At 36.1% G+C, this 22,867-nt stretch overlaps 1 protein-coding gene across 3 annotated transcripts in view; it reads right to left on the bottom strand.

Annotated features, from left to right (window-relative positions):
* Positions 1-12,461: 12,461 nt before the first annotated feature.
* The window catches only part of PCDH11X (protocadherin 11 X-linked), a 525,749-nt gene continuing 515,343 nt past the window's right edge, over positions 12,462-22,867 (bottom strand). For all 3 annotated transcript variants that reach the window (XM_076347004.1, XM_076347002.1, XM_076347003.1), the window contains one exon: positions 12,462-17,172. In XM_076347004.1, the coding sequence (XP_076203119.1) occupies positions 16,781-17,172 (392 nt within the window). In that variant the 3' untranslated portion in view covers positions 12,462-16,780. The remainder of the gene's footprint in view (positions 17,173-22,867) is intronic.

Here is a 22,867-nt window from a genome sequence, read left to right on the forward strand (position 1 = left end):
GCCAAAAGTCGGACTAGTCCAGTGGAAGTATACCTTGATGAGATGATAAGAAAATGCTAAAGCAGGTACAGTACTTCCTCCTGCTACTCTCTCAGGATCCAACCATTTGTAGCTTCAGCATTTCCTAAGCTGACATTGTTGCTATACATTTAATAAATAACAGAGAGGATTTCTCTGTGGATTTGCTATGTCTCCTCTTGAACCCATTAAGCTCTAAGCAATGACAGCATCCTGTGACCAGGAATGCCAGACATGAACTGCAACCACCTGAAGAGCCACCTCTTTTTGCGTGCTTTGAACTTTTGCTAGTTTTGTTCTAGTTCTTTGATAGGCAATTAATTCCTCTTCACCTGTCAGACACCACTCATCATTTTCTAATATACTTCTAATCACTCCACTTTTGAGTTTATTGCCACTTTACACATGTCATTATGGAGTGACAGGACCCAGTGAAACTGTGACTGCAGGGTAGATGTAGGCTTTGAAGAGATTCAGGCTTAGCTAAACAAACCTGTGCTGCAGCTAGGTCTGCTCATGAGGAAAGGTTTGAGGATTAGCTTTTCTGAAAGTCCCAAGATGACTGCTTCTCATCTGTGCATACACTCCAGTCACTCAAGGACCTGGTCGGTGCTGTGTTTGTTCCTGATAAATGAGCTGTATCGTCAGGTGTCATTGGCTTTTGAGTCTGGAACTTCTCACGTTACTCGCTGCTGATCTGACAGATATTGAATAAGATAGAGGACAGTATTACTTTGTGTGGGACCTGGCATATGAGAGCTTTCAGTATTAAAAATAGCTGCCCGTCTCAAACTTGTGAGAAATAGCAGAAAAGAAATGAGTGAAGACAAGATAATGTCGTCCTAATGATTCATGCCATGTTGTGCAGCGGGCCCAATTATACTTTATGACTGACTGATAAGACAGGAAATTGAGATATTTTTCCCCAACACCGTCAATGCTTTGTGTTCTCTATATTATACTTAAAAAGAAACCATTTTTTACAAATGATTTCTATTAGGTTTTGAATCCCTCCCAAAACCTTTACATAATCAGGACCCACCAAGCTCATCCTGGAAAGTGGTCCTCTGCCAGGCAGCCATTCCTTCATCCAGACAGAGCTCCTTCTGTATAGCTCCCAAGTTCAGCCTATACCGAGATTAGATCAACATTTGCCAAATACCTATCTCAAACTCGGAGCATACGAGATAACATACCACTTTAAAACACTTAGTACACTTGTAATTATTTGCGTAGATGTGTTCATGTATAAAAATACACTGCAAATAAAGAAATTGCTTATTTTAATGTTCAGCATAAGGCCTGAATATTCTGAAAGGAAAAAGGTGGTGTGTAGGATATTAACAGCAGGGCAACAAACATAGTCAAAATACTGAAGGCAGGAAGAAAGAGGACTAATCTTCAAAGTAAATATTAATATAAAAAAGCTTGTACTAACTAATACTGAATGTGTTATCTTTTTGACAGGTAGTGACAGATATATCAGGTCTCCCTGAAATAAAAATAAATAAATAAATAAATAAATAAATAAGTATTTCAGTGCTGTAAAAGAAGCCTTATTCATTTAGTACATGATTCAAGGTTTGACAAGAGTTTTGGTCGACTTTGCTGGGTTTTGGTTCTGATATCTCAGCTCCTGGAAATTCCAGCCCCCAGCAAAGCGTATGGATAAGGACTCAAGATTTAAATGGGATTATCTATATTTCACTCTAAGATATATTAAAAAAAAAAAATCTGGATAAAGGATGTTCCTAACCTTTTATCTGTAGCGTTCTACCAACTCAATCATTCATCTTCCTGCCACATTTGAAACAAGGAAATGTGTTGTCAGATAACTCTCTCAAACTGCAGCAGAAGTTTTATCACAGGTTTGAAATGGAAAGTAATGCTGCTGTTAAAATCTAGTCTTGCTAACACATAAATCCACTGACATTATTGAGGTTGCCCTTCCAGTGCAGTTCAGCGTGTTTTACTAGATTTATGATGAATACATGTAGATGGAAAAACAGATGAGATTGAATAGGAGGTGTGACAAATACATTCTCTCTGGCTCTGCTTTGACCTGCTCACACTATAATGAAAAAGTACTTGCGTGTATGTATAGCTATAGATATATAGTATATCACTTACCATTCACTGAAAATAATTTTTAATGAAATCTATGTATGCATGTACGTATGCTCAAAGTTGAGTAGAAAAATATATTAACACTTAAGTGACTCTTTCTTACATTTCAGTTAAATCATCTAGAAAGAGCTCAGTACGTACTTCATTTCACGTTTCCTGGTTAATGTTAGGTTCTGAAGGAAATTTGCATATTCTCCGGCAGAAGTTGCTTTTCTTCAAGATTATTGCAGATTTTTCAATGTTTTTGAAACACAAACAGGTAAAATGTCTTTATTCCAGAGACACAGCACATAAAGCTAATGGGAATATAGGCATGTGGAGACATTTTGTTCCTTCAGGACTAAACAAAAGGGGTTTGTAAATCCCATAGCTCCAGCTTGTGACTTTCCTCTAGGGAATACACTATCTGAGATGAAAAAAATTCTCTTGCTCTTTACTCTTTTTGTCACAAAATACAAAGCACATTTGGTTTGAACAGATGGCCACTGAATTCAGTGGAAACAATCCATTGATTTCAATACAAATTGGATCAGGTTTGAGGTCTCAAACTTGCTACTTGATTTGAGCATTAATTTGATATCTCTGGTAATAGGATCATGGGTCAAGGTATGTCTGCCAAATCTCAGATTCCCAAATGGAAGCTGCAATTTCAAATCCTGTTCAGAAGTGTACTACTTCCAGGTTGTTGATTTAGTTTAAAAATAGCTGTATGATTTATATTGCAGCACACAGGTTAAATTCATATTAGAATGTCTAAAATATGTTCCTTCAGCATTGGCTTTCGGGTTTACATAAACAAAATTCTCATATCATAAAGGGTGTTCAAAACTGTTCTAGCAGCTCTTTAACTTACCAGCCCCAATGACATGAAGCCAGTCACTGTGAGTGTGTCTGAAGCAACATGCTATTATTTTTCAGATGTTGAGAGATAATAGTATGTCTTCCTGAAGACTTCTTCCTCCCCCCCGAGAAAATTTCATTGATTGTGAAATATTAGGGAACCCTGCATGTGTTGAGTGGGCAAACTGAACCAAGAAGGAAGAATTGATTATCTCAAGAATTAAAGACTAGATCACAGAAACAGTAAGGAATAGATTCAGGAACTTCATTCTCCTGTAGCAGTTTGTTGCTTTCCTGCTTGCTGGTGACTGTCATTACTTTTACCAGTTTGGCATCTCTAATAGTTCCTGGGCAGGTCTGTTTGAATCCAGAAGAATCTATTCAATAGAAACATCTAAATAAATCAGCAATCTGAACATGACGTATTGTTGCACAGGACTTAGGACGCTTCTATTTGTAAGAACGAGTTTTTGCAGATGCATTTAGAAATGTGGCACAGCTTCTTTTGGTTTTTTTCCGAAGAACACTCTTACTTGAGAATGCAAATATCTTTGGGGATATGGTATAAATACCACACTGTGAAAAACAGGGTGCTGTAGTGAAAAAATCCTGAAGCAGTGCCAGAAAATTCATTGACATAAATGGATTGTAATAGGGAGGAAGCAAACTCTGGCTGCTGGAGCTGTTTTTAATGAAATGCCTAAGATCTCCTTATTCCTGTCTTGCCCTTGATGCTGTCACTCACTGGTTCAAAAGGCCATCAACTCAGCAATGCTCACTTTCTCACAACAAATGGTAGCATTTTTCACGTGTTCTTTGCACAGCTGCTTAATGACCGCCAACCTGCAGCTCACCATTAACTGAGACATAATTCTGTTGTGCAGAAATAGAGTTTTACCTGCTTCTGCCCTAACAACTGTTCTTCTGAACACACACGTTTCTTTAGAAGGCTGGTTAAAGGTAACAAAGTGCAGAAACCTACCCTGGACCTTTTTGCTCCTAGGTGGGTCAAATATTTACACTGATTAAAAAATAAGAAAAAAAAAAATTTCCTGTTAGGAAAATGGACGAGTTAATACGACTGGAGATTCTTTTTGTTACATTGCGAATATTCTATTCACAATATTCAATTTGAGTACAAGTTGCACTGTTTGAGGTTCTCTGAATAATTCAGATGCATTCATTTACTCTTGATTAGTGGATCAGGTTCTTCAAAAAGTGAGTATTTATTTTCTTTTATGACATGTAGCATTAATAATGTATTACCTTTCTCACAAGCTGCTTTTTAAAGAAAGCAATAAAAACATGCAAGGAGACAAGACTTCTGAATAGATGTTAAGGAACCATGGAGCCACTTAAGCTGTCATTTTGAAAATAGTCTATTATAACTGCTATTTCTCAGGGATGAAAAATACAATCTTGATAATGCAAAAGGGTGAGTAACCTGGGTTGAACAGATGATGCAATGCCAGAAAATTACAGCACTGCTTTCTGTACAATAAAGGACAGAGAGGCAGTCATATTCCATGCCTTCACTGCGATGAGTATGTGTTTGGAGAACAGCTTTGAGTATTTTTATGAAGTAGTACATGGAAGTTCTCTGGATTATCAAATACTGTTTGAAAATTGCAGTGGGAGAAGGCCAAATAAAATTACTAGGATCAGTAGTAATACTAGTTATGGCAAATGAAAAATAAATCACAGCTGCAAAGTCTGAGGACTTTAAAGCTTGCATTCAAAGAAGAGGAAAAGTTTTTAAAAACATTTGCTTATGCAGAAACTCTTCTGAAGAGGGGCTATTTCTGCAGACATATTAAAGAAGTGGCTCCTGTGAGACATGATTAATCTCAGTGAGCTGTGAGCACTGTTAATTGTCCAGATGTCTTTGACAGACTGCACAAGCACATGAGAAATGCCCTACTCGGTGAGACCAGAAGTGTGTCCAGCTCTGTGTTCTGGCTCTGATAGGGACAGCTGGACATGCTGCTTAGAAGGAGCAAGTGAATTTAGTCTATCTTCTGCTGTCCAGGCCCCAGACGATCCTCCAGCGGTCACACTTTTTGTGTTAGCCGTATTAGAAGCTGTACCCCTGTCCATCACTTTTAGTATCTGCTTCTAGATCTGTTGTCCATGAATTTGTCCAATCCCTTATTGACTGTGCTGTTGCTGTCTCCCTGTACATCCTCCTGTGACAGATATGTAGGTATGTAGGTAAATTAATTGCAACTAATTAAAATGTTGCTATCCTTCGTGAGTAAAATCTTCACGTGTGCTTAATTTTTTTGAAAATAAGATTTTCATTCTAGCCTAAAATATGAAAATGGGACAAGGACAAGGTTAAAACTAGTAATAGTAGAATAATATTTACATCCCTTTAAGGATACGGTTTTTTAGATGTAGAGCCCAAAGGGGAGCATCTGACAGTGTAAGAAGTTGACTGTAAAAGTTACCATGTTAATATAAATTTTAGTGCTAATTTCATTCCTTTACAGAATTCAACTCCTAAAACTTCACGGTAGCTTTAGAAACCAGGATGTCCTTTGTTGACAATTTCCATATTGGCTGCCTTCCTTGAACGCTCAGTTAGCATAACTGTTTTCTCTTAATTTAACTTGTTGATAATTATATTAAGATTAGGAAGGCTCAATTACTTTTGCTAGCTTCATTTCTAGCATCACACTTAAATTAGTCTAGAATGCAAGCTCCCTTAAATAGAAATTGAGAGGTAAATTTGTCTCATTTTTGCTAAAATCTTTTTTGTTGCTGAAATTGTGGTAGTTGTATGGAAAGACCAAAAAGGAACAAGCTGCCATAGTATCCAAAGATATTACCCAGACCTTTTCTTATTCTCTAGCTTTTCTTAACTGTGCTGGTTAAGGATAGAAGTATGTGATGTAATACTTACTGATTTGTACAAATCACCTTTGTGATTTTTTGCTTCAATACGTATAATTTTCCATAGTAATAGTACTACTATAAATTAACACTTTTCAGGACTAAAAAGTAATTTTGCTACACCATCTACTGTAATAAATACACGGTTTTCTTTTTTTAATAAACAAGGTTACAATAACCTTGATTAATTCAGTTTTTTTATCAAGCAACATAGTTACAATCTACTTATGTCAAATTTCTTAGACTTATGCTGAACAGCTAAAGCCTCTCCAGAGGGTCAGCACTCAACTGATCACTACAGATTAAACCCTTTATGCAAACTATCAATTATAGAATCAATAGTCACAAACTCTGGCTGTTTAAATTAGTGTTCATAAACTGAGCAAAAATGGGCACATTCCTCTGCAGAAAAATCTGTAAGCCCTTTAGTTACTACAGCTGCCATAAAATCCATTTAAGAAAATGGCAAATCAAGTTTATAAAGTCTGTGTGAAATACAATATGAATATGTAACTTTATCATGTGCCTGCACTTCAAGTTAAGAATTGTAATGTAGCTGTATAAAAGAATAATTTTCCTACTCTGAATATGAACTTTCTGCACTGAAATCACAAGCAGAACTTCTTTGAATTCATTTTTTGTTATTATTATATTTTTAAGTCAGATCTGGTCTGTGAAGGTAACTATGACTAGGCAACTAAGTTGTAAGGATTTAGGAAAAATTTGAGAAAAAGGTGAATAACTCACAATAAGAGGAGTATTTTTAGTAGTTAAAAAGGTTTATGATACAAAGACTAAAGTTGAGGGGAAGATGGAGAGGAAATTATTTAAAAATATAAAAAAAGGATGCGGTACATATTTACATTACTGTGCATATGTATGCCCAGCTGAACTGAGAACCAGGTAAATGTAACTCTTACATTATTAATCATTTCCTTCATACCAACATCCACACTTTTACTGCCTGTGCACATTTCTCAAGTTAAACTTAGATCTCAGGTCATTTATCATCAGAGAAAACTACTAAAGATGCTTTTCAACCAGACCGAAATCACCATTGCATGTGCCGCAAACTTTCTGCAGCTGGTGTTACTTTAACTAACTTATTTCCAACTACAGCCAACTATGACCTTCTATAATAGGTGTTTCTGGAAGTCCCATGAGTTGAGGGCCCTTCTGAAAAGCAGAAAGTTGCCAAACAAGTCCTAATTCTACTGCCGTGTGCTGTAGCATGTGAGGCAGATGTGATGAGTAAGGCAGCTGCTATTAAGTTATAGGCTTTTGGCAGCTCATTCTTGACCATGTGGAGAACACACAGTGTTGACACAGTCCAGCAAGTAATGAATTAATAATTAGCAATAAATTGTCAAAACTAATGGTGCAAGCTGGAGTAATCTTGTGAAACTTAAGTGAGAAGGAGTTTGAAATGCGCATAGAAGGAGCTGCTGAATATTGAAACAATTTACTGGAAAAACAGATTGTAGTACTTTCCCTGTTAGAAATGGCACTGTCGGATTTGTCTGACTGTACAATGTGGATGATGGCATTCCAACAGATTTCCAAGTAAAGGAGACCTGGGGATATCACCCGGGTCAACCCCATGTGACCTTCTCACTGAAGGGCTATTTCCCTGCATGTGACCTTCCTTCAGGTGATCAGCTGTTAAACTGAAGCTGAGGGAAAGCAATTTCATTGACATAATTGTTTTCTTGGTTTGGTGCAGCCACAGGTCGTTGAGATGTAAGCACTTAGCAAACAGGTAAACTCACAAAAATAAGACACTTCTTCCCAGTTCTGAAGAATTTTCTTTTTTCATGAAGAGACAAGACTATTTACCAAGTTCTCTGCATTATGGCAACGCTTCTTGCAGATTTTTTTAGCTCTTGATGTTTCTCCTGCACAAAGAGAAACATTATTTAATGTTTTCATTTGGTTCCTCTATGGTACAGGTGCACATGCCTAAGCACAGTTGGCTCCCTGTTAGCTTTCCGAAAGACTTGTCACAGAAAAGAAAGCGATGTGCCAGCGCAGCATTTAGCAAGGGAGTGAAGAAAGGGAAGTGGAAACCCAGCAACTGTACTTACCTTCTTAAATAGATTCTGTTTTACACTATAGGAGCACACTTCTCTGCACGGCTGGCTCTTGGGCTAGTTAAGCAAAACTTGTCACAGGAAACAAAAATATTTGCCAATTTGGCTTTAATGCAAAACCTATTCTTTGTTCTTTTGCACACATCAAATGTCAGCCTCTCTATACCCCTCTGACAGGAAGCTGGCACGAAAGACAAAACACAACCAGGTGCATCCTGACAGGCAAACCATTCTGAAGAGGTTAGTAGTCACGCTCGGTGGGAGAAGAGGGGTTGGGCTTGTGTTGTTTGATATCCGCCAATCACACTAATTTTCATACTTAGAATATAGAACATAATCTCTTATGTAAATACTAGGTTTTGGATTCATTTGTTTTTAGCCATCGAAAAGGCAGACATGTAATCTTAATTTTCTAGCTTCCCCCCATCATCAGCTGGGCACGTGCAGATTCTGAAATTTTAGGACTGAAGGAATTACCCCTGCAGGCACCCTTTTCCCAATACCCAACTTAGAGATGCTTTAGACAATTAACTTTGACAAAACACCTCCCTAAAATTAAGGGTGATGTATCTGTCCTTGGCTATTGTGTCTAGTTAGAAGTACACAGAAGATTTTTTTTTTCCAATATGTAAGGGGCAAATGTGTATATATTTATATGTTTGTTTCTATTCAGCCTACTGGCTAGATTTACTTTCATTGTAATGAGATTCAGGTACTCGCTCCACATCAGATCTTCTGAGTAGAGAAAGCATTAACATTCCTGAATTTTCATTACATTTCCTGTAGCCTATGAAACATTTATATGCAAATTCACCCACATTTTACAGCATAAATCTTCAATATTAGTGTTTTCTTGGTCCTTCCTGTGTATTTTAGTAGCATATTTTGAGGGAATTTCAGACAAGCATTTCCAAAACAGTAATAGGCTTCAATAACTGCCTTTTGTAGACTGAAGTGACAGGTTTTGGGTTGGCAAATTTGATCTTTTCTTTAATATTCAGTAGTATTACACTGGCAAAAATACATTTATGATTCAATAGGCTGAAATCTGATAAAAAGCATTTAAAAATCCAGGTAGATTGATTGTGTGTAATCATTGCAAGGGAGTGAATTCAGCTAACAAAAGGGCTTTCTTACATTGCTTCACTGTGGAAATTTTACTTTTATATGGATATAGCTGTGCAGCACATTATTTGCAGCACATAAGCTGCAAATATGACCCTTTAGATTATTTTTCTGCATTTAAAATACTTGCTTAGAATTTCAGAGACTTGTTTTCTTTGCCACTTTCCTCAGCATCGTTTTTATAAGCCAGTCAGCTCAGACAGTCTAATCTTTTTAGATGTCAAGGTCTTGTATTACGTTTCCTATGTTACCAGGCAGGCACAGTGCTAAATGTCTCTACTGCAATTAAAACAAACAAACGGCAACTTGTATCTGCCAAGACAGGCAGCTTTGACTTTGTGCACACCTACATAATATAATGAGTATTTTTAGATTATATATAGTAATTGGTGTTATTCTCAGTGATGACATTTGTCTCTTGTACATAGATGAACTTTGAAAACAAAGAGAATTAAATTGAGAGTGTGTATATTTATATGTAGATTGATTACACATCTTTATTTTCTCATTGAACTTTAGTTCTTAAACCATTGTGGTCCATTCTGGTCTCCCTAGTTAGAATCACTTGAAAGCATTAGCTCTTGCACAGCAACAGCAAGAGTCCCTTTATATTTACTAGAAATTAGCCTGTAGGCCTACCTGGTACAAGGGCCTTTTTAAATAGGCCTAAAAACATTCCAGGTATGTCTTCTTGGCCATTACAGATTTTTATTATGTTGGTTTTAGCAGACATTTTAATGCAAAACAAAAATGTTACGTATCTACAAAATGTTAACTAATAAAATGAGCATTGCACCACAAGTCTGCAGACAACCCAGTGTATCTTAGTATATCTGTTAGCTGGAAAAGTCGCTCATTTTACCTGCTTGCCTGTGTCTTTTTAGTATTTTTCCTAAAGCAGTCAAAGTATTCACCTTTCCTCCCGCCCACCCACCCCACTTTTAATCGCTTCATTTTTCAGACTGATTTTAATTTTCCTCTGTTCAGTTAGTCTCCTGAGAACTATACACTGGCTTATTGTAGTTCCATACACCTGTAAATCGAAGCTTGATCTACACAGCAGAGAAGCAAAAATACATCTTTTATAGAACAGTTGACATTTGGAAAATTTAGACAAGCTTTTGGGTACAGTCTTTTATCATCTCTGATAACCAAACAACTCAAGCTAAGTACAGGTTAAAAGCAATTTCTCTTAGTTTAATCTCATTATGTTAATCAACTTTTTTACTACATACATAACAGCTGCAGTAGCAATGAATAACTTCATTTCAGTGCCTTAGAAAATGTCGTTTTCTTTGCACACCCTACCCATCTGCTCTAGAACACATCACAGCTGGTGGCTTAAAGCTATATAGGCTGAAGTCTAGTACAGTCCTTCCAGGCACTCCATTTATCTGTTTCCTTGATAGGTGTACGTACTAACTTTCTTTTTTATAAATACAGACTTCTTAATCCTAGTGGAGAAAAAGTATAAGAAGAGGTAGCATCAATTCCATAGTTAAAAGCTATCCAGAAAGCATGGACCTACAGATTTAAGTTCCTGCTTTGAATTGCTTTGAATTAAATATGAAGACATAGCTTTCAGATCATAAATGCATTTACTGTTAGAGCTTTAGTTTTCAGTATGAAGTTAGCACCATCAAAAGACCTCTAAATCACTGAAATAATAAAAATCAAAAAGGAAATATATCATTAGTTTCATTGTAGTTATCAGACGTGATACATTTTCATACTGGATCATGAATGCAAGGACCAGGACAAAAAGATTACATCTTGGAAATGTACTTGTTATTTGCAAGTGGAGTTCATATGTACCTTCTCAAAACACGACTGTCACCACCACACAAGGGAAGAGAGCTGTCTTCTATTCGCTGTAGAAAGTACCTTCTTGTTCATTTCCTTCTCCTGCTTGATACGTGGCACTTCTAAGGAGGAGCAGACTAGCTGCTGTTCAATCAAACTACAGCTCAGCCCTAAGGCCACACCTGGAAGAAACCTGAAGAAAAGGCAAGAATGCTAAATGATCATATGGGCAGCATATCTCCAAAATTGCCTGCTATTGGTAAACACATGTTCTTCTTTAAATAAATCCATGTGTATGTTCTATAAAGCTCTTACCTCACCACAGATTACCTAGCAGGAGGTCTTGGAGTCCATCTTACAGGTAAGAGATGTTTTTTGAACACTGCACCAGCCCTCCCTCAGTGCTGCAGCGCTTTGGTGAAAATATTGCACTCTACAGAGCTACACAGCTAATACCTGAGATTCAAGTATTTCCAACGTGGCCAGAGAAGTGTCCCAGGTATTCCTTGTGCCCGCAGGGAGGAAAGCAAAAATACGACTCCCAGGGAACGTTACTTCTGCAGTCCCCCTGCAGTTTTGCACAGTGACACCAATGCTAAAATTATGCATATCTTCAGATACTACATATTTCTGCTTTGCTCTATTTTCTGGTTTATCAGATCTCTGTGAAATTCCACAGTTTCATTGCCTCCCGAGGTTGCCCTTCAAAATATTAGTGAGCCCAGCTTAAGAATTTACCATCCAAACCAGGGAAACCCTCTATCTCCAGAATTTTTTATCCATTTTTTTCTTTTTTTAATTTTTAGTCTGAATACATTCTTTAGAATAACAACTAATGTTTCAACAGTTATTGTCAGTGAAGGAATACACTTGCGCACAGTTTTGATGCCAAAATAAGTATTATTTTCCTGCTTGAAAAGGTCCCGCAGACAAGAAAGCTATGCTTGCAAAGCCATAACTGTGTCAAAGAATAAGTTATTACTGCCTTAGCGTCAGGACAGCTATCAAAAGAGTTGCCTTTCAAATATGAACTTAAATAATATAGAAAAATGCATAAAATGTTGTTTCATTAGTTCCTTGTTTGGCGGTTCTTTCATTATATCACACTCATGGTGAGAGGATAATCCCTTTAGCTCAACAACAACTTATGAACCATGTTCTCTCAATTAGAAATAGCTTATTTTCTAACAAAACAAAAGCCATAAACGCTCCTGCCTCCAGCTCATAATGATTTTCTATAAGTAAGTTTATCAGAGGCATAATAGAAGGAGGGAGCTTGGTATGAAAAGAAGTGACACAGACATGGAAGATATTTCTGATAATACAAAGCTAGATTGCTGTACACATCATGTGTGAATATTTCTACTGTTTACCAAAAGCCTGCTACTCAGTTGCATGAAGTAACTGCAAATGAAGTTAAATTTTCTTGACTTTCTGACAGTTTGGGGCTTCACAAAGAAATGAGTTTTGGAAAGCTGGAAATGGGAGGGAGGTGTAGCTGGAGGAATACTTTTAAAACCCTTATATTCAGAAACACAAAGAAAACAGTGCAAAGGAGAAAACTGCTTTTGTGGATCTAGTTTATTAATAAGCATTGGAATTAACAAGACAACATGCTGTACAGAAACCTGAAATAGAACTACTGCAAATTTACTGGACTTTAAATGCTGCTGGACTGTAGTATATGATGTCCAACTGCATGATTTGTAAAGTGTGGTTAGGGCTGTTTCAATACACAGACATACACTGCTCACTCCCAGATCCTGTAGTATGCCATAGAGCAGGGAGATTTCCCAGAAATACAAACTCAAATATTTACAAGAAACCATCAATCTCTTTCTTCACTAGGGATAACATAAGTTATACACAATTTTCCTACGTATACCAAATAAAATCTTTGCCTTCAACTTTACTCTGTGTCTGCACAAACCAATCTCTTCCTTTTTATTTATCCAGTTAAATAATGGTAGTAAACTGCAGTGCAATCATTTAATTGATACTCATTCATTAAGGATTGGTATTAAAGCTGCAAAAGAAAAACTTGAGCAAAGAAAGTCAAGTGTAAATTTTCAAGCTTTAAAAACTCAAACTTTATAAGCTTGAATCAAACAACCTTGAGCTAATCAACCATTACTGACTAGAAATTATTTAGGTCTACTGTCTTTGGCTTGACCACGCTGGAAGCAGAGTAATAATGGTAGCTCGAGGCTGATGGGGTTCCACGCTGGATTACAGCTTGCTCAGAATACAACAGAGCAAACTGTCACTTCTCTTACAAAAAACCCAAACAGGTCTATCCACGCTGGGGTCTCAGATGTCTGATACAAAGTGGCTGCTCTCCTCCAGCCCTACGCCAAGCAAAAAGACCTGGCTGGATTCGGAACCACATAACCAATGTTATGTCAAGCTAGCTGTCATGCTAACATTCATAAGCCCTCAGGTCCTATTAGCATGGGCTCATTGCCAGGATAATTAGCTAAATGACCTGCATCCGGCCAGCTCGCAGCCCAGAGAGAGCAGGTGCTCAGTAGTCTCTGTCTGGCCAAGCAGACATGCCTAATTATTCTTTCTTTAGAATTAAGTTACACTTCAGAATACAGCACAGTTTCGGAAAACAAAGAAACAGCATATTTTACTTCAAACCGTTTGACTTCAGTTCTTTCTTTTAAGGTATTTTTTTTATAATTGACTACTTTACAATATGGAAAGAAGTACCTTTCTTTCTGCCACCACTACCCATAACTTTGACGCAATACTTAGAAGTGCAACAAGCACGTATTGAGTTGGGGGGGGGGAATTACCTAGGCTAGACTGTGTGACACATTACTTTGAAGGCAAAGGTTTTCCTTTATTGTTACACTGTATGAAACAAATCTAATCATGTAACTACCATTTTACTGTATATTGTATATAGGATTGTTTTCTCCACAAATTCACACAAGTAAGATAAAATAAGTTAAATGACTAAAAAAAAATTACACAAAAATATACAGTCTATGTACTAGATAAATTATTTATATATATGGCAAGATGTGTAAAGAGTCTCTAGTAACTTTATTCCTCTGGATACTGACATGCCACTCAAAAATGTCGCCTCAAATGCATAGTTTTATATATTAGATATGTAGTATATAAAAATGAGGGAACCATTTAACTCCTGATACAACATGTATTTACAATTAATTGTTCTATATCTTGTTGACAGACTTTTAGAATATCACAACACAATTTCATGGAGATAACATTTAATACTTCCTATAATCAGACTCATCATTACAATGCTGTTTGTTTAAGCAATTTTTTTTTGTTGTTTGGTTTTGGTGTTTTGTTGGGTTTTTGTGAGAAAGGGGGATGGTTAATTGCTTCTGTACCTTAGGGAAAAAAAAAACCAACAAAACCCTAAACATTCAAATGTGAAGTTTGTTGGGATTTTTTTCCCTACCTATGAAAAAACACTAATTCTGGTTCCTTCACCTTCTCCTGTGAAAATCCTAAAATGGTAGAAATGAGTTCTTTGCCAGAAAACTTCAGTTACAATTTTCAGCCAGAAAGGAAATGTTGCAGGCAAAAAAATTGAGAGTTTTCCAATGCAGCTGCCAATTCTGTAAACATTTGGTATGGCAGCCCTCTGTAATAAAAACTAAAGTCCTCTGCTTACAATAGGAAGCATTAGCTGTCAGCATTATTCCTAATTTGCACAATTAATATGTTTGGTAAATCTGTGTAAACTACAGATAAGCCTTTTTTGCGTATCTCTGAAAAGGACTGCTGAATTTTCTCATCGTGATGTCTCCAAAGCAAACAACAAAGGGCTTTGTATGTATTAGGTAAGAATTAATTTGTCAAATTTTTAATTGTTCTGGAATTGGAAATGAGTTGTGTCAGCTATTGTGTGTCAGTACCCAAAGGATTATTATTTTTTTCCAGGATTTACATGCAACTGGAAGCCAGTGTGCCACATCTTTTCTAAACGTTATTGAAAACTACATTAAAAAAAAAGAAAAGAAAAGAAGTACATCATTAGATAATCTGATGTTCATTAATTAAACCCTATCAGTAGGTTAAAAGTGAAGCTTCTTTCATTTTGCACATAAAATCTAAATGTGATTTGAATAGATTTACAGTGGGGACAGCGATATATAAAGCTACTTATACCTGCTGGGCACATAAGAGAAGCTCTTTTAGCATTCATTGGAAACCCTCAACAACTTTAACTTCCATAAATTTTACAAGCAGCTAATATTACAGCATTTTTACACACAGTTTTGTTTATAAATTACAGATTTAAGTTACAATATGAAGCCTACATAGAATTCTATCCATAGGAAATATTCACACACTGTCTTTTTTCCCCTCCATACAACTTCGATTGTCTCACTTAATGTAGCAATAAAACTAAACAAAGTTATGCAGTTTTTAAAAGAAAAAAATTCTTGGTATGTACATACTGTAAATGATGAAATGGCTGAACAGCAACAAAATACTAGAAGGAAAATGTGTTTTTTTGTCTAAGAAAGGAATGTCCTTTTCATCCACTGTAGAATTTACCAGCTTTTTCCTGCCGCTATTAAGAATATATCCTCCAGTACACAGAACACTGAAAAAAATCCCTCATCTTTAAAGAGAATCATCTTGAGACTTTATCAAATAATATGATTGGGGTGTGTTTACGATTACATTTATCCAGCTTTCATTACCTATATTATGCTTTCTTTGCTGAGAACTGTCAGTCATTCTCTAGTAAACTAAGCCACAATGATGAGTACTTCTTCATTTAATAGGTTTGTGGTGAAGTAACTAATATTATAGCTAACCTTTACTGAATACTTACAATAGGTGAATATAGCTGTAAAAAAAAAGCCGTATATATCACTATAATATTCTTTTAAACACCAGTAGCTTGCAGCCACAACATCACATCAGCCAAAAAAACTACCCGATTTTCCTACTGTTTTCAGCAGTGCCCATGTAATTTTCAACTCACAGGAACAGTAGCCAAAGCAAGCTCTTCAAGATGAAAAAAAAATTTAAAAAAACCCCTAGAAATAGACTTATGGCTTGAAAAGCACAATATGTATCATATTGTTGCTTGCGTTATTGTAGAAAGGAAAATCTTGGAAATTAAAAAAAATATAATTTTTTTCCAGTTTTGATCGTGCATATCCTATCATTGTCATGTTGTTTATTTCAGACAGAAAAGCCTAGCTGAGAGCTTTCTGTTTCATCTATTGCATTCTTTCAAAGAATAAATACCTGGAGATTGAGCCAATAAAAATTAAAATCAAAAGCAGTTGTCATGTCTTTAAGTACATTTTCCTTCTTAATTATGTAGAAGATAAATTTTGGTGGAAAGACATACCATCCTTCTTAAGAATTCGATTTTAGGATCTTATTCATTCTATTATGTAAGGTAATCAAATGAGAAATTGCCCACTTGATCTCTATTGCTAAGGAAATGGAAGATGAAATCTATGAATATGCTATAAATTATAACAACAAAGAAAAGATTGAGTAAGCTATATTTAGACTGTAATATTCCCCAAACTGTACTAAGAAATTGCTTTCAACAGGGAGGAAGAACTGCTGGCAGATATTTGCACTATATGGCCCATATAAGAAAATGAACAGGATTTTGTGTTTTTCTTTTGATTGTTTCTGGGTTGTGGGTTTTCTTCCCCATTTTGTGGCTTTTACCAAGCACTATGGTAAGTTTCTTTTAACTAAGTCCTAACGATTTAGCTTTTCAATTTCAAATTTAGGATTCTATATACATAAATATTCACAAGCCTAACAAATTTGTGTACGCACTAAGAACAGTGTTAGGCTGTGACTATATACACTCACACTTAAAGCCTGAAATAACGGATTTGTCAGATATGCATTTATAGCTGGTGCTCATGTATAAACGTAGTGCTACTCCCAGACACCGGCGGCTGGTGGGTCGCGGCGAAGTTTGCCAGAGGAATGACTTTGACAGGATCTTCGCTGGCGCAATGTCTTTCGCAGGTGTTGTAGAACTGGGGCCTGGGCCCACCTTGGCCTTTGTCAGTGTCGTCCTTTGGAAGGGGCCTCCCAAGAGTGTGTCGTCCCTCAGGCCTGGCTCCTCGGCCCCAGCCTTGCTGGAAGCCAAACGACGGCAAAGGGGTGTTGGACTGCTGATACTGTGTCAAAGAAGGTGGCATCCAGCAGTTGTCAGAATGGCCTAGGATGAGACACTCCTGTGTGCAGGTTTCAGAGGCTTCAGCCAGGGCTTTCTGGAGATTTACTTCGATAGCTGGGAGGGTGGAAAAAGACAAGACATTTTCAGAGGTCTGAAGACTGATGTGCACAGGGAATCAAGGTTAACAAAGCAATCCCAGTTCTACAATAATGGCCACAGTTTGGAAAGAAAATACCTCCAGGTGTACAACTTAAGCGAAGGTTTAGAGGTTTGCAAGTTTGGGGCCCACAGTGTTGTCATTGGCTATCATCAGAAAAAAGTTAATGTTCAATGAACAGATGATACCATCATTACAGCTATGTAAGTAATGCCCTTATACATTCTACTTACAATGACCTTTTCACTTTCTGAAATTGTCATTTGTGTAATAAAGCTACAAGCTTTATAATAATCTAATACCATAATTCTATATATTTGCATACAACTACTTGAAAAATTATAATTATTAAAATTAGGAATTTTTTTTTAATGTTCTCTTAAAACTGGGTTTTTTTATTGTTTTGCTTTGCTTAAGGCAAAACAAAATTAATCTGGACACATAGCCAAAGATGGTACATTGGCTTCAAAGATGCACTCAAGAGCTTTAAGAATGAAAGACAGCGTAACAGCTATTTTAAAGAGAATTGATTTCTCCATGCATTTGATACTGGAAACCTTGAAAAAGCAAAGGGTAATAGCAAAAGAAGCTGTAACCTCTGTAGTTTACTCGTAATCGAACCAGATTTCTTCAGTAGATGCAAGGTTTGTGCCCTTGAAAAAGGGTTATAGAAATTGTAATTTTTTCAAAGGCTAAGGAAACTATTAAATCTGAAAGACATAATTTGCAATACATAAACAATCTTGATGTTTCATTTAAACTGTGGCTTTACCATGTTGTGTAAATTCAAACTAATAGAATTAAACTTCTACAAATCATTCCTTGCAATAGTTTTCATATTATATGTGTTAATTTTATATTCTCTTGCTGTGCACGTGGTTTAAATACATCAGGAGCGAAGAAGAGTATCTGATTAGATATTTTGCTGCCTTGTCTTCAGAAAACTTTCCAATGAAAGATATATACGTATTTTTAATATCTGTCTTCATGAAAATAACATTTAAAATTGGATTCTGGCTTATAACCACTGGAGAAGGTGTGCCGCTAGGAATTACTTATAGCAATACAAGTTCTGAGTAGGAGCCTCTCACCCTCTGAGCTTTATGTTTAAACACACGCTTCATTTCTGTTTTAGTAAATACTTTGCATGTTGAAATCTGTGTAAAGCTACAAAGCACAAATACATATTTCCATGTTACATCTCAATACAAATGAATTAAGTTTTTCCTTCAGGCATTGAAATATGTAATGCTGCTGTCCAAAATACAGGATACATCTTTTTTACATCTACCACGTTTAAGTAGACAACTGGTTGCTTGTTGTATCGTGAATGCTATATTCTTGATTATTTCTCCTTAAGTACGTTGTATGAGTATGTGCCAGTTAGAGAAATGATTGTTTATAAATGCTATTTTGCCCTATTACTGGCATTTCAACATGTCTTCAGTCATTTTGTCTCAGTATTTTTCAGTGTAATCCTGACAAAGCTTTGGCACCTTGCTGTTGAAATACTAATCCAGTTTTGATGGGCAGTAGGAGACATAAATATGGAAATCATTCAGCAGAGGCAATAGTTCCTGCAAAAAAAAGTTACTGCTGGTAGATTAGTCTAATCTTTCTGTGTCCTACTATCTGCTATTAGAAACATAAATTTGAGTATATACAAGTCTTGTTAAGCTCTTTAATTATCCAGGTTTGCTTCTCTTCTGATCAAGGCAATTCACTGAAATCAGGTACAACCTTGACAGAGTGTTGAGTTATCCCTGTTTCATACAGAAACTGATCTTTTTTGTATTTATTAAAACCACCTTTTTGATACCGAGTACCTCAGTGTTTCTTTTTATCTCATGGCTTTCTAATTGCTCTTAAAATGCTATTAATTCAGTTAAACTTAAAAACCACACCATTATTTATTTGGAAATAGTACTTACGCATTACTAGCTCTTCACAGCAAGTGGTTACAATACTTATATTGTACTATCTCTCTCAAACTTCAGTAAGAGAGTAAACACAGCTAAACCATCAAAAGAAGCGTTTGGCAATAAAAACTTAACATTTAAGCTTTAGACAAGGCAACTGCAGAAATAAAAGGTCATTTATAAAACATTCTCTACACCATCTCGACAGATCAGTAGAACAATAATTTTGAGCCATGAGTTGCCAGACTACCTGTAGACCTGGAACATGTTACCATGCTAAGACTAACAACATTGTCAGAATGACAGTCTTGTTTATTCTGTTAATAAAGAGATATTTTTATCTGAGTTTTAGTTTTAGCAAAAAAACTTAACAAAAAAATAACAAAAACTTTAGAACAATCCTGGGCACAATCATAAGTTAGGCATACAAATTATTTTGGCTTTGAGTTGGGGTTTCGTTACACAACAGTCTGCCAATGCAGGACTGTTTGGAAGATACACTTTTTGTAGCAGTCATAATCTTTCTTTCAATGTTGGTATGTGGTACACGTAATCTTGATTGTCAGAGTAAGTTTTTCATCACTGCTTATGATTAATAACATGTACAATATACAGTTCTCATTAACTTTGAAGAGTTAAGAACCTTTTCTACTGAGCACCTCTGCAGGGCTGCAGAACAACAGGAAATAAAAAAGTATTTAGCAAATAGAAGTACTTTTCTGTATGATGTCTGACTCAATTTTTTTCCAGCAGTAACAGTCAAGTTTTGTTTTATAATATACTGCACTCATTTAAAAAAAAAAGAAAATAATTAAATTTAAAAAAATCAATTATATCCTTAGCCTCTAGACTACCTTTAAAAGGAGTACAAATTTTAAAAAAATAACAACACAGTTTTGTGGGTTTTTTAATCCAAATCACCTGCGTATAGGCCATAGCATTAGTGCAACCATGAGGCAGTCTTTAGGAGACTGGGTATGCTGTAGGAAACCAAATTAACTAAGGGTGTTACAATGAATATGGTGTGAAGCAGGCAAGATCCCCAATATCTGCATTTAAAGGAAACTTAGGAAATCTCATCAACTGATCTGCTGCAGTAAATAGTACTAGCAAGGATAATTGGGATGCAAACCAGTTTCTGTTTAGTGTAAAGTAAAAATAAATATAACCAGCAGTGTGAAATATTATGTTTTTAGCACAATGAAGTAAAAAATGACTGTTGGAGCATAATTCATCTGGTTTTGAATGAACCTAGAACAAAATGTAGGAAATCTTCTGCATGAATATTCACCAGGCATTATCTTTTTTGCCTGCTCTTCCAGGCCATAAAATGTAGCTTCTTTCTGTCAGTCTAATTCATTCTCTATTTTCCTAACATATCATCATTCTCCTGCTTCTTTAGCACCTGAAATCCTTCTAAATAGCTACTTGGCACTGGCATTGCACTGTCATCTAAACTATGCTTTACTTGTTAATCATACATTTTTAACAATTCCCTATTGTATCAAAGAAGAGAGCTTTATGTTAGCAATGTATTATACTAATGGTGCCAACTTACAATAGAATGCAGCTGATTTCCAAGTATTCTGTTACAGACTTAACACACAAGGACGTCACTGTAACTAGCACCAAGACATTGTCCTCAGCACCGTATCTGGCTTCCCCTCCACCACTTGCTGCCTACCTTAAACAAAGGATTCTCTGGCTGGCTCAGCCGAGCATCCCAGAGGACCATCTGAGGAGGAATTCAAGCCACGCAGCTCGGCGAGTGTGAAGTTCAGTGCTCAAGTGGCCATTTATCAGAGGATGTGTAAATTGACCATGGCATTTTCTAGCTGCTACTCTTTAAGCTCCCTTCTATTTTGCACCCTTGCAAGTCATTGCTAAATGTGGGTGAAAATAAAGTTTTCTGAGCCCTTCTCTCTCATCTGAAAGTACTAATGTAGGCGATTATTCTGCATAGTCCGATAAGTGCTCAGTGGTAGGAAACATCTGTGACATCTGCCTCTACCAATCAAGTAAAAGAAGGTTCCTGCTGTCTCTGAATATTTTCAGAAGAAATTATGGTTTTTGCTACTGACATTCAGTGTCTAGTAACATCTTCTCACATAAGATATGACAAGTTTATAAATGGAAATAGAAGTGTACATATCCCCCATGTATGATGAATAAACAATACATTCCATCAAACTCTTACCAGTCTACCTCATTTTTTACTTCAATCAGTAATAAACCCTTAATTTTATATATTTTTTTCATACTACATGGAGACTCTTCAACCATGACAAACAAGTAGTATGAAAGAGAATTTTTAATTCATAGAATAGATCACAGTTATGCACATGTGAGTTTACCACTTTCATTTGAACTCCAGATTGTTTTAGGAATGAAACTATTTTTTAAATTGTCTGCCTCAGAACTAAGAGCATTTTTAAAGAATGTGTCTGTCAGCTCTTAAGAAATGTTTAGATCAGAACTGTCAAATATAACTAAAAGCACAATAGTTAAAAGACTTTCTTCATTGTTCCACAGTCTTTATCATTTATAGGTCAAAGCAGTTTTCAGTAAGAATATTTACTTTCACTTAAGAAAACGTGGAACTCCAACCTTGCAGGTAGCTATCCTTCAATCAAAACAATTATAAAAAAATACCATTTGATTTTTTTTTCCTGTTTGTTTTTGTTAGAGACTTTCTGTGGTTATAAAGCCTGTGTAGGGTTTTAGAGATAGTAAAAAAAAAAGTTCATTATTATCTTTGCTTTTGGGGGATGAAAGCTGAAGAGCTCTACAATGCTACTCTCCCTCTCAGTCTACAAAATATGTGGCACAATACTGCATACTTTGGCATTTCCAGCTTCATATTATGTTCCAGTTTTAAGAATATTTCTCAAAGAGAATTCTCAAATGAAGATAGACTGTTAGTACAAATGTGTTATCAGCAGTCTCATAATGCTGAGAAGTTGGAAGCATGTACTTGGTGTATAAACGATACACTTTCTTTTCTACCCCCATGCCCTCCCCTCCACCCCCAAAAGTGAGACATACTACTAAGATGACATCAAGAGGGCTGGTTCCTTTCTCGGCCTGCCACAGAAGTCATCGCTTGCATCACAGAATCACAAAAAGACTTAGGCTGGAAGGGACTTTTGATGATGTCTGTCTAACCTTCTGCTCAAAGCAGGATATCTTGGTCAAAATAGAAGAGAACAGTTTTTCCAAAAGTTTAGGCCAAACTTTCAGAATTGCACATATCCCTTTAAAAAAAATCTGCATGTATATGTTAAAAGGGAGATATGCGTTTCTAAGAGTTGAACGATCGAGAACATGAGCTCCCAGAGAAGCCTTAAAACATCTCCACCTTTATCCACAATTGTAATAATGATCAAAAGACATTTGTAAATGTATTCATTAGCAAAGTACTCAGATTCATTAGAAGTTCAAAAACTGCCAGACTGCACTGTACTGATGCAGGCTTAGGGGCTTATAAATTGTGCAAAGAAAATATCAAAAACAATTTAAAAAAAAAAAGAAAACAACTTAAAACACAGAATATAGAGTGCTTGAATTTAAAGCTATGTAGCTGAAGTCTTAATGAAAAGCCAGTATTGAATTTGACACATTTTGGATGCAAACCATCCCGTGTTACATTTAGAGCACTCTTGTTTCATAATAAAGCAAGCAACAATTAGCAAGCAATTAAGCAAATTGCCCATAATTATGCCATTGCTGAGCT

Source organism: Aptenodytes patagonicus, chromosome 9, assembly GCF_965638725.1.
Source record: "Aptenodytes patagonicus chromosome 9, bAptPat1.pri.cur, whole genome shotgun sequence".
Classification (NCBI taxonomy): domain Eukaryota; kingdom Metazoa; phylum Chordata; class Aves; order Sphenisciformes; family Spheniscidae; genus Aptenodytes; species Aptenodytes patagonicus.